Source organism: Mytilus californianus, unplaced genomic scaffold, assembly GCF_021869535.1.
Source record: "Mytilus californianus isolate M0D057914Y unplaced genomic scaffold, xbMytCali1.0.p SCAF_1, whole genome shotgun sequence".
In the NCBI taxonomy this organism is placed as follows: domain Eukaryota; kingdom Metazoa; phylum Mollusca; class Bivalvia; order Mytilida; family Mytilidae; genus Mytilus; species Mytilus californianus.
The window spans coordinates 53,956,217-53,968,948 of record NW_026262581.1 but is presented as its reverse complement, the minus strand read 5'-3'; the positions used below and the strand labels follow the sequence as shown (position 1 = coordinate 53,968,948).

The window sequence follows — 12,732 nt, the reverse complement described above, 5'->3', positions numbered from 1 at the left end:
TATTACTCTATACATGTAGGATGAAAATAATAGTTAATAACGGATGTCCAGCATTTGGAAATTTAATTACAATTTATTCCATTATCGTACAGTAATTTAATATTGATGGCAAATTACTTACAATTTTTCTGTTTATTGAGACATTATTGTTCACATTTGCCCTGATTTAGCCATTCTAGTCTGCTCATAACGAGTACGTCAATTAAAATGAATACATGTGATGTGATGACATTGTGAGACAGGCATACGACAATGCAGCTGATTTAGTTTATAATGTATGTTGGACACAGCTGAAATACGTTCGTCGAAACACTTTTTTGTTTGTGAAATTTCAACTGAATGCAAGTTGTCTGACAATCTCTATTACAAGAACTAAACTTGTTTTTCTTTCTTAATCTTTTTTTATGTAATAGAGGTATACTTATGTCTTAATTTATATACCAAAATAATAGAAAACAAAGGATATTGGTTATCCCTCCATTACGCAAAATTACACACAAAAAGCAAAGGAACAGCGCTTTTATTGCTGTTCCTCACCTCATGTCTGTTTTTTGTTTTGAATTTAAAAAATTACTGTTTAAAAGTTTGGATGATTACCAACTCTTACATTTTTAAACTATATTTAAAAATATTGACCATGACACTTATTGGCATGTATCACAAAATAATATTGACGGCAAGTATTGCGAACAACCTCGTCGGTTAGTGGTTATAAGCTACTTTAGATAATATATCGTACGCCATAACAGTCAACGTTTTGATTTTGGCCACGATTTAAAAAAAAAAAATTGGCTGATGAATTTTATAAATAACAGAAAAATTGGGTTATAATTCCCTCTTGCAAAACAACTGATCTTGCATTTTTTTGGGTATCATTTTACGTCCCTTTAGGGATTTGCCAAAAATTCCTTTGGCTCTAAGTGTTCCAGATGAAGGCTTATCCAGAAGTGAGTTGGAATGCAGCGAAGTGCTATGCTTTACTTTCTTTTCCTTATTTTTTTGGTTAGGCTTAACTGGTAAATAAAGCTGTACAAGAATTGTTAATAAATAAAGGGATTTTTTGCCTAAGATAAAGTAATACAAGAAGACAACAGGTTCTCAAAAACCTCTGTATAAATAAAAAATGCTCGATAAACTGTTTATTCAAGTATAATTGTTATTTGCTAAATGTCCAGTGACAAATATTTCTTACAACAACAATTTTAAAGCAAGTATATAACGTACTCGTGTTTAATTTCTTATTTAGACATTGGTATATTCAACGTGTTATGCATGTGCAACATGGGACATTGAAAGGAGAAGGGGTTTGGTCTAGGCAATGAGAAAGCAACCCAACGACACAAACAATAAAAGACATCTAAAGGGCAACATACAGTCTTCAACATTGACAGTGTGTTCTAATTTTCTGTTTTATAATGAAAATTATGGATGTCACTCTGTCATAGAAATGTCTTTCTTTGTGGACAGAATCTGGATAGAAACTACTGAATATGTACCTGCTATTGTCTTGTATATAATGCATATGTGACAAAAATATGCTCGCTATCGTTCTTTTAAATCAAGAAAAAATTTGCCTTAATGATCTTTCAAGGTAAAGGTAAAAAAATTATATATGAACATACATGTACAAGCTTTGTAAGTTAACTAGTGAGTATACATCGTCACTTGGTTTGGAAAGAATTTCTTCATGTCAACTTTAAACATAAAATATACTCAAAGATTTGAATGAAATAAATTCTAGAAGTACGTATCTCTGTTATTTCTATGCAACAATTAAAAAATTATTCGACTGATACACTGTTTATAGGATATCTGTTTATTTCGAGTATATAATACATTATATTATACATTACATATAATTACATAATATTTGTCTGCATCCAGGTACTACAACCCAAACAAATGCATATCCGTTTCAAATGTAAAGTAACTCAGGATTATATGTAGTGTCTCGCAATTATAAAACAAAGCTACAATTAACCTACACGTATAGGTATTGTTATTCACGTCGATTCGTCTATAATATGAAAAATCAAAGTACTGAAGTACTGAACATCGGATGACCGCAGGTTCTTGTGGATGGTCAAAAGCACATGTCACAGAAACAGATCACATCTCTATACCTGAAACTGAGGTTAATTTACAGAGATTTTTTTTTTCTTATACAAGTTCGTGCTTGGATGATGAATAAATGACAGGAAATTCAACCTCACCGTAATAACTATTATATTGTAGTGATACAAATCAGTATACCTTAGACTATTATACTAATATAATAATAGTTCCAGAGAATACACTGGTTTGTTGTTATATATTATATTAATATTACGGTTGCATGTATATATAATTTTCATCTATATGTATATCATACTATTCTACTATTATTATAGTGTAATGCAAGTGCATGGTGGACACTCTTCTGTAAAAAAAAATCAAAGTCTTAAAGGCTGTAAAAGCAATTGCTGCCATGTTAATGTTTTGTGGACTTTTATTTTTCATCCATATATATAAGAATTAAACCTGACAGGACAGGAGTGTTGACTAGTGAGAAGCAAGACGGTTTTAACTTTATATCAATATAAGACTTTAGCAGGAAATCATTTTAAATATGTTTTATATTTTACAAGGAGACAACAAGTTTACCAGGCTAAAGTTGGGGTTAATTATACATGTGCTGAAACATATAACTGAAAAAAACATCATTATGGATTATCCCCTGGTAGTGTTTGTAACTGGGCAATAATTTCCTTTATTGATTTAATTTTAACCATTTTCATAATTAATTTAAATTAACCATTCAGTTAAAACATTTCAACTTTCCAGACGCAAATGTTGAAAAACGGGACAGAAATAAAATATCTTACAAGACATAAACATGTAAAAAATAAATATATATTTCAGCTTACTAAAAATATTTTCATAATGTTACTTTGACATCATTCCTTAAAACTAAGTCCCAAACATAATTGCTCAGTTGACATGTGTCATCCTCATGCGATACGAGATAACTATAATTCTCATGCAATCCCGAAAAGGGGGGGGGGGGGGGGGGGGGGGTCATCACAAACAAACATGACATTAAATTGTCATTATACGAACTAGAACAAACAGCTCTATGTTGCTTTGATATTTATCAATTTTCAGGAAACATGTGAAATAAATTTCAGGTCCATTTCATTATAGTGCCTAACAAGATTGCGTGAGGTAGACGAAATTGACCTTAAAACGATCGTATTGTCTTTTGATGTCCAAAAATAGGCAGATCGGACATATAAGGACTTTATCTAATGACTACATAAATTTGGGATTTATTATTATTATAATATTCTAATGAAACTGAAAATTGTATTTTTTTTAGGATAAACAACAATTTTACCTGGCGTAGCCGTTCATAAATGTTTTTCTGCATTTATCTTCGAAAAATGGCGTATTTAATGGAATAGAACGTTAATACAGTAAACTTTCTCTTTTTTCTCCGCAATAGGCTATCAAAAATAATTTATCTAATGTGTATGTGGAAAATTATGTGAAAAGATAAAAAGTGGCAATTGTTACCTTTCATACCTTAAGTTTCGTTCATCTGATTCTGACCAATGCTTATATACTAAATATCTATTTATATGCCGCTATTATTGTTGTTGTTACCAATTATGTAAATCAATTGTATCTGATTTTATGCCCTTTATGGGCCCTGTAATTTGGGAAATAAAAAAAAAAATCTATTCATTGATAAAACGTAATATGGACTGGTCCAGTGTCCAGTTTGCAGGTCATTTAATTTTCTGTACACATTCATGCACGCTCTGATTTAATCAATATACTCGTACGAAAAAGCATGAACAGTTTGAAGGTAATCTAATAATAACTTAATCCAATCAAATTGCATAAGATTCAATAACAATGTCAAGTCCACATCATAATGAGTAATAGAGGTAAACTGGGTAGGGAGAAAATGACAGATATTTCAAGTTAATATTTATGCAATAACGAATTAAAATTTGTCAACCAAAAGTTTTGCTACAATTTCAAAAACATGTCGTTCTGTATGGGTATAGTTTTCGGATCTTTCATTAGCGTATTTAAGGCTATAAAAAGTTTGGGCTTCAAAAGTTCACACAATTATTGACTTTATGCAGAAAATTCGTCCTTGTAAAACATTTAGTGGTTCACAAATGATACGCGATTTTAAAGTAAAATTATTTCTTAAAACACTGCAAAAAATTTCATTCATATTGATAAAGTGGTATCGTCATAAAGTGCGTTGAAATGAACAGTGGTATAGCAAACATCGAATTCCCTCACAAAATGTTATCACACACTACAGTAAGGGGAGTCAGTTAAGTTTGTCTATTTTTAGATACTATACAGGTAATCTTTTGACACTACGTATACAACCTGTGTGACCTGTGTAGTGATTTTGATTTTACGATAAATTCATGAATGAACGATAATTTTATGAATGAACATGAGCACCTGACCTCTTTCTTAAACACCTATTAAACATATAAAACCGTATTTAATAAGGAGATAATTCAGTTAAATTTTCAGTACTAAATCAACAACTGAAATGATTCCATTTTTTGATGAAACATCGTACGAACGGAGAACGGAATCGCAGGTATAAAAATGCACCTTTTTCCCTTGTAATGACCGCGGATCTATAATTTTTATAGATCGGTTGAAATCCCAAAACTAATTTGCATAATGGAAATTTAGGCGATAGCAATACATCGGAGTGACCTCAAGGTCATCCTCTGTAAAAAGTGTTAATTCATTTATTATACTAAATGATTTGATCGGTGCGGCAAATTGCTTAATACATGTAATTGTAACTGCAATTATAAATTTTGTTATACCAATTTAAAGGAAGTATCAGTATTTTCAATAAAGATAAGACAATTGTATTTCAAAACTATCTTTTTATCACAGGGTACATACACATTGTCTGAAGATATTCGCCAAAATCTTAGTCATTGAATAAGACGTTTCCATTATACCTGTAGCACTTTTCATACATAGTACATTAGTAAATCATAGACTAAGCTACGTCTCATAATGACTTGTAGCACTTTTCAATACATTGTACATTTTCCAAATCATAGAATAAATTGTTTCATCTTATTATCCTCTAGCACTTTACATAAGTCATGTCATGCATTTTTAATTTGACTCTTAATTCATATATTTACACGAGGCACTACTGTACAATGGATGCTATGGTTCACAACAATCAATAGTACTATATCTATAAGAGTTCACTGTAATGAGAGATACGATGAAAAGCACAAATTAACTTTACATGCAATCATTTCTAGGTTTATACCATTGTATAACAAATGTAGAAATTCAAACCTCGTATTTGCAAGCTAAATGGTAAATACGAATTCAGAAGGGGAAAAGACAGGAGGATGTAACCCTTTTGCCTTATTCTAGACTATGGATTAAGATATAATTGGGACCAGTAACCAAAATATTTCTCAACAAGTTATTTTTTGGTAAAAGATTTTGAATTGTCATACAGTTTAACATTCATTTTTAATCATACATTCTATAAATTTGAATAAATCCAAAATCCAGAGAAATCTATTTCCCGACAAAATGATATTTGTGTAATGCTTGTATCCCAAAATCATGCACGGAACATCTTTATTTTTATATTATAGTGATGTTATAAAAGACATCATTTTACGTAGCGTCTTTGCTCTGTCAAAATTCGATATATTTAATTGTCGTAAAGTACTGTTTTATTTACGTTCACTGTACATATTCTTTTGTTCATATATCCTCTAATAACAGAGGATGCAGCAGTATAAATTTAAAGTAGCTCCGTTCATAGTTTAATTATAACTGCAATACAACTACAAAATTCTGACTTATTGATATTATTATTATAATGCATCCATAAATCATATCAGCATAATTTTGCTAACTTTAAGTTTGGTAATGCTGTCGAAGACGCAGACATATACTTTAAGTGGTAAAACGAATGTGGCTTTAAGTGGATTTTTTTTTCAGGTTTTAAACCTGTTGCAACGTGGCATAAAGTACCACTGATATTGTCTAAAACATGCAAATTAAATATATGTTCCTACCTCTTTGCCAAACATCCTGCCGAAATTGATCCTACCAAGGTCATTATGAGTTGAGCAAATATTACCCAGTTCATATCTTTTAGGTCGGAGCTTGTTTGACATCCTAAATCAAACAATGTTGGTCCTAGGAAAGCAACACCCATACCAAAGCTTCCAAAAGTCAGGCAGTCTGTAAGAATTGACAACCAGTTCTCCTTAAAAAGTTTCCAAAAATTGACTCTTTCCTCTGGTAACACATCTGATGGGTGAACTGGATACTCCAGTTGTTTATTTTCACTTTCCTCTTCTGTCTTTTCAGATATGGGGTCTTTGTTTTCATTTGTTTCTTCCATTTTGATTAATATAGCATGCGATAATTTATTTGAAATGTTTTAGGCAAACGGTTCTTGACAGGCACAGTTTAATATTTTGAACAATTTTTATCCAACGTGTCAGTAATGCTTTCCTACATTCTTGACTGTATTGAGGATTTCCATGCTAAAATGAGTTTTCTCAACCCCTACCATCACACAGTAGGATGTACCCTTGTTTTAAAAACTTTTGTACATAAAAATTATCCACTTCTTTCCGCTCAACGATCTTCTCCACTGAAACATGTGTTACGCTCAATGTGACAACGGATTAGACAGATAGCTGTTTATAACACAAACCCACTGTCGATCGATGGAACGAATTGAAACGTTAGCTTTACCAATATAAATCAGGCAGGTAAGAAGGCATAGACGGAATAATACAAGCTGAAAACAAAACGACAACTGTAAGAATTAATTATAAATCCTCATGAATATCCGTTTCCGTACGAATTGATTCGTATTTTATTCATTTAAAATCCGTGTTCTTGTGTAAAATCTATGTACATAAACAAATGTATAGTATTTATTTCACTACATGTAACTGTTTGTTTGAAATAGAGCGTAAACTAGAATTTTAAATCTATGAGTATCGTAACCACTAGGATGAATACACATTTGGATATTTGATTTTAAAAGTGATCTTTATTTAAAATATTTAGAATATACAATGCAATGAACTGTCATATATTTGTTATGATAAGTAGTTAAATAAAAGTTGCTTTTTAAATATTACGGTTGAAAAAGTCCAGTCTATTATAAAACTACAAGCTATTTACTAAAGCCATTTTTCTCTAAATTTTTGTTTATCATGATTACCTCATCAAACATTTTATAAACTTTTCTGGGAAAATATAACAAACAAACATACACTGTCGGCAATGTCTACTGTGTCAATCACAATATGCTTAAATCGTAAAAACTTTTATAAAAAAAATGTTAAATGATGCTGTTGCATGGCTTTATTTACTTACACATTATAACAAATTTATATTTAGGTGGGGACTATTCAAGTTGCGATAACTGTGTCTGGTCCTTTTCCTTATACGTGATAACAGAAAAAAATATGCTGAAATGAATCAACTCTGGTTGGCAGAAAAGACGACTCCTTGAAATATTCAGTTTAAAGAAAACAGCTTCATTTTTTCATTCGACAGTAAATACAAACAGAGACATATAATACAATTGTATTATAAGTCTCTGATACAAATAAAGTTGCATTCCCTTCAAATGATCTGCCATTGAACAGTATTTGGTCAAGTGTTTAAATCGAACACAGTCTAAATGGACCCTCTCTTCGACTGAAAGGAACCTTTTTGACACTGCAGAGAACGGTGAAAAAATTCTACTTGGAATCTTCACAACTTCCTTAATAAAAGGAAGCATTATTGTTGCTGTGCTGTTGGACGTTGTAGAAAAATCATTTATTAAATTATAATAAAATAATTAATGGACTATATACTAATGGGATAACCAATTTATAGAATTCAATATAATGATGATAGATGGCTGCTTAATGTCCAGCGGCAAACTAATATGCATTTTCAGGACGAGAACATGTTAATGTAATATGAATATTAACCCTGCTTTGTAGTAGACCGACATGCTGAGCCGAATTTTTAACGTGCTAGTTCACATGGTTACAGTCCACAGGAAGACGTCACCTTACTCGGACATATTATTCTGACTCCGAGCCGACCAGTCTTTGCTCTAACTCCTTAATTCCGCGTGCTTAGCGGAGAAGCAGCAAATACCAACTTTAAAGTCTGGTTTGACCCGGCCGGGGTTCGAACCCACGACCTCCCCAGGGGCGGATCCAGGATTTTGGAAAGGGGGCGTAGTATTTAGGGTCGCCGAGCGGAGCGAGTCGAAATTTTTTTTGGACCTTTTATTGGCTAAAAAACATAAAATAAGTGTAAAATGCATTTTATAGTTAAAGTGTAGGGGTTGGACATTTTTGGTGCCGTATTCTCTTCATTAATTGTATATTATAAAATGATTGGATGGATCCAAAGCTATGTACTAATTAATATATTTGATGTGGGATTTGTCAGTAAAGAATGGACATGGAAAATTCTCGTTTGTTGTATGGTTAGTTAGCATAACCTCACAGATTTCTTGCTGTAAACAAGATATACGGCTATTCAATGAAATTTACAATACGACCGACACGAAGAAAGACAAACAAGCAATTTTTATCCAAATGTTTGGTTGAAATGTTTCAACCAACAAGGGAAGTGAGGGGTTCCAAATCAACCAAAGGCTACGAATGAGTCGGAAATGACAATGAAGTTGTGAATGACGGTCGACACATGGAGACATATAGGCCACAGTGACACCCAGCAGGCAGGTTGCAGTCGGGCCTTGAAAAAAGTATTCAGTATATCAGTTCGGCAAAACAGACATTCCGGTCAGATATGGGATTCACATGCAACCCCCCAAAAAATAATTACGCCCATTTTTTATTCATCATGTTCATTTAATGCTAAATAATTTTGTTGAAAATATTTTTTTCTAATAGCAAAAAAGTGGACAAGATTATTGTTTTCAATCCAGATACGGCCAGAATTTTTGTTTAAGGCAAAATTCAGGGTCAGAATGTTTTCTCTAAAATATCTCAGACTGCCCCCTCAAATCAAATGGTCCGTACCTTAGACTTTAAATCTATATCTAGAGCTTACTGACTGGGGATCACTATTCAGAAAAAATGTTATTAATGGGCTGGGGCGTGTGGGGTTAAACATGTTTTCGTAGGTAAATGATATTGCTGTGGAACTAATTTTCATGAGAGTGTAATAGAGTATTACTTTCAGTTGGGTGGAATTGCTCAATACTTTGTCGCTTTGAAGGCGTCATGCATGTCATCATCAGCCTAAGCAATGTGTTACTGTAATTTGAATTTCAAAATGACTGAGTGACGTTTTTTCGACGTACTGGTCAACTCCACCGTAGCGAATCACATGACTTTGACATAATCAATAATATATTACAGTAAATACGAGCGAAAAATATCTTTATAAGTAAAGAATTGTCGCATAAAAATACACGGGAAATGGAAAAGTTCGCGAAGTCTAGTCTGATTAATCATTTTACAAACAAAAAAAAAGTGCAAGCAAAGGGGGGCGTACGCCCTCTACGCCCCCCTCTGGATCCGCCACTGCTCCCACACTCGAGACGAACACGCTACCACGAGACCTCTGAGGCGGTTAGAATTCAATATATAAAAATATCCAAAGAGTGACCGAACAACACATAAAAGTCATATGAAACGAGTTTCTTTTTATTATAGTGATAAGGAAATTATGAACTAATGCATGCATATACATGTATACTAAAACGATGTCCTTTATGCACGTTTTTATTACCTTTATTACAAATCCATAACGTATTATAATCGACAAAAAATCTTTCATTCAGTGGTTTTTGCAAAAAAAGTTTACAAATTAGCTACTAATTAATTTTTGGGTTTTGTTTCCGAAGTTTACCGATTATGAACTTAATAAACAATCAAGTAAGAATCATGGAGCACGTGAAAATAAGTGAGTTGATAGAGCGATTTTATATTTATTTCTATATATATAGATATATTTGCTATTTTTATTTGTTAATTAAACTTTATCGTAGCAGTTGTAAAATGATTTTGTGTATTAATTTTTTTCTTTCAGAAGCAATCAACATTATCTACCTTCCAGTGACGTTTGTTTACCCTTTCTTTCATCACGGTTTCCCCTCGCACTTGCGCTGTGCGGTAGCCAAAGGTTTAACGAGAGGTCACGTGATTAAGTTCACTGCATTCGGAAAAGCTATCGGCGAATTAGAGTACGGGATGACAATAATTCAAAAGCAGTACATTTCTTAAGATTTTGATAAGATAAAGGATTATTATTTTACAATAAAGTCCACTTGTTTTAGAATAAAACTTAGCCCTTCGAGTATAAACACATATTTAACTTATTTTTTTTTAATTTGAAGTATCATATGACTTTAAATCAAGAATACACGCATTGCATGAGTGAATTATCACTGCTGTTCGGTCAAGACACATGTATTTAAATTCTTGGATAAGTTATTCTCATTATTACATCGAATTCTAATGTTAATAAAAAAAAATGCAAGGATCTAGGGGTTTTTCTTCCTTCTGATGCAACGTCATCGGGAACGTCCCGGCTAGATTTTAAAATTGCATGAGCTTGCAAGTGCAATATATATTATACCAGGGATAATATTCACCAATATTCAGGCAAGAACCCTTTTATTGTATAGCAAAGCTTAAAAATCGATTAAAAAGACCTTATGTCACTGATGACGTCGATTATTTGAAGTTGTATTTGCACCCCACGCTAACTTTTCGTTGCGTTCTGTGGGAAATATTGGTTGGACGTCACTTATTACCATTTCCAAAATATTTTATTATTAACATACTTCATTGGGATGCTACAACGCGATGGTCACGCTAAAGTGCGATGGTCTGTGCTATTTAATGGAACACGCTAAAGTCCGATGCCACAATACGCTAAAGATCGTTTGTTCGCGAAAGAATGGACGTTAGCAACGTTAACCAGATGAATATAGAAGGGTTTCTATTAAACAAGAAAAAATGAAGAGAGAAACAAATGATGACAATCCCAAACATTTTTGGTCGGTGCCGGAAGAGGTTAAATTGATTTTGGTTAATTAGTGTTTACCACAGGGCCTAAAAACGACCATTGTAAAACAATACAAACAAGAATAACGGCCTGGGGCTCTTTTCACAAAAAATCTTACGATAAAAATTGATCGTAAGTTATACTGAATTGTTCATGACTTACGAGAATGTTTCTCGTAAGTTTTTCTGTGAAATGAGTCGCATATTTATATGCAAAAAAAAAACAATAAACGAAAAACGAAATATGAAATACACCAACAAACGACTACCACTGAATTACAAATTCCTCGCTTGAGACAGGTACATAAAGTACATACTAGCTACTGCAATGTACTCCTTACACTATTTTGACAACTATCGTACTTTAAATAAAAATAAGAAGATGTGGTATTATTGTCAATGAGACAACTATCCACCCAAGACGAAATGTCGTTGATGTACGTATAAATAACCACACGACCTTTAACATGGATTTTTGTCACACGCCGTATAGCAAGCTATATAGGGCCACACTATAACCAGTGTAAAACAACTGAAAAGAGAAAGATAACGGCTTGATTTATAAACAAAACGAAAAACTAAAAGGAACACAGGAACAAACAAAAACCATTGCCTGAACCCCATTCCCGCTACACCATTGCACTTTAGCGTGTCATATGATCTCACTTAAAAAAACAAACAACCATCGCACTTGAGAGTTTTGCACCATCGCACTTTAGCGTAGACCATTGCACTTTAGCGTGACCATCGCACTTTAGAGTTGTAATATATATTCACGAATATTAATGCACGCATTTGGCTAGAAATAATGTTTTTATGCTAAAACAAGTACAATAACGTAATTGTGTACACTTCAAGGTGGTATCTATAAATGAGCAATCGAATTCACCAAAATTTTATATGTAAATGACGCAAATAGAAATTATTTATTATTTGCACGTGCACAAACAGTCGTTAAAAAAACCGTTAAACACAATGATATATATTACACAAACTAAAACATTTTTTATGAAGTTAATATCAAGCTTTTAAACTTATTTCACATCTGAAAAATAATCATACAATCTATATCCGTCCAAGGTAACTGTTGAACTTCATTAGCTCTTAAAAGAAAAAAATATATTTCTATTGGCGATTCGTTTAAATAGAGCTGTTGCAGAACTCGTGCATCGAGCACGTATCCGTTTATGCCGGAACGTATATGAAGTATGAAATGAGTATTACATGTATTCCTAATATACACGATTTTGCCTTCCCTTGTCGTCCTTACATGGGGGATAAAGTACTGTAAAAATAAGACGCGTCACTCAAAAGGTGTAGTTTTTAAGTAGTTACGTATTTTTCGTTGTACTTTTTTACAATAAAAGCGCAGTTTAAAAAATTCCTGTATGGTCCGTTTGAATTATATAAATCTTCTAAAATGGATTATCATAATCGGGATTTTTAATTACATTGCTTATCTTTGCAGTGTAAATTTAATATCAATGTTGTATACGAACTATGACAATTAAGTAATTAAGTCGTTCGTCATGTCTATGTTAAAAATGTCTGAACAAGGTAAATGAGTTGACCGTGGCAGCAGCATTTCAGATGTTCTATTTACAATTATAAGCAACATTATACTTAAATATGAATGGAAATTGTC

The 12,732-nt window shown here is 32.5% G+C and overlaps 1 protein-coding gene across 1 annotated transcript in view; it reads right to left on the bottom strand.

Moving 5' to 3' along the window:
- Positions 1 to 6,973, bottom strand: part of LOC127721486 (major facilitator superfamily domain-containing protein 4A-like) — a 39,378-nt gene extending 32,405 nt beyond the window's left edge. Inside the window, exon 1 of the mRNA XM_052228243.1 lies at positions 6,093 to 6,973. Within this exon, the coding sequence (XP_052084203.1) occupies positions 6,093 to 6,424 (332 nt within the window). The 5' untranslated portion in view covers positions 6,425 to 6,973. The remainder of the gene's footprint in view (positions 1 to 6,092) is intronic.
- Between the last annotated feature and the right edge of the window lie 5,759 nt (positions 6,974 to 12,732).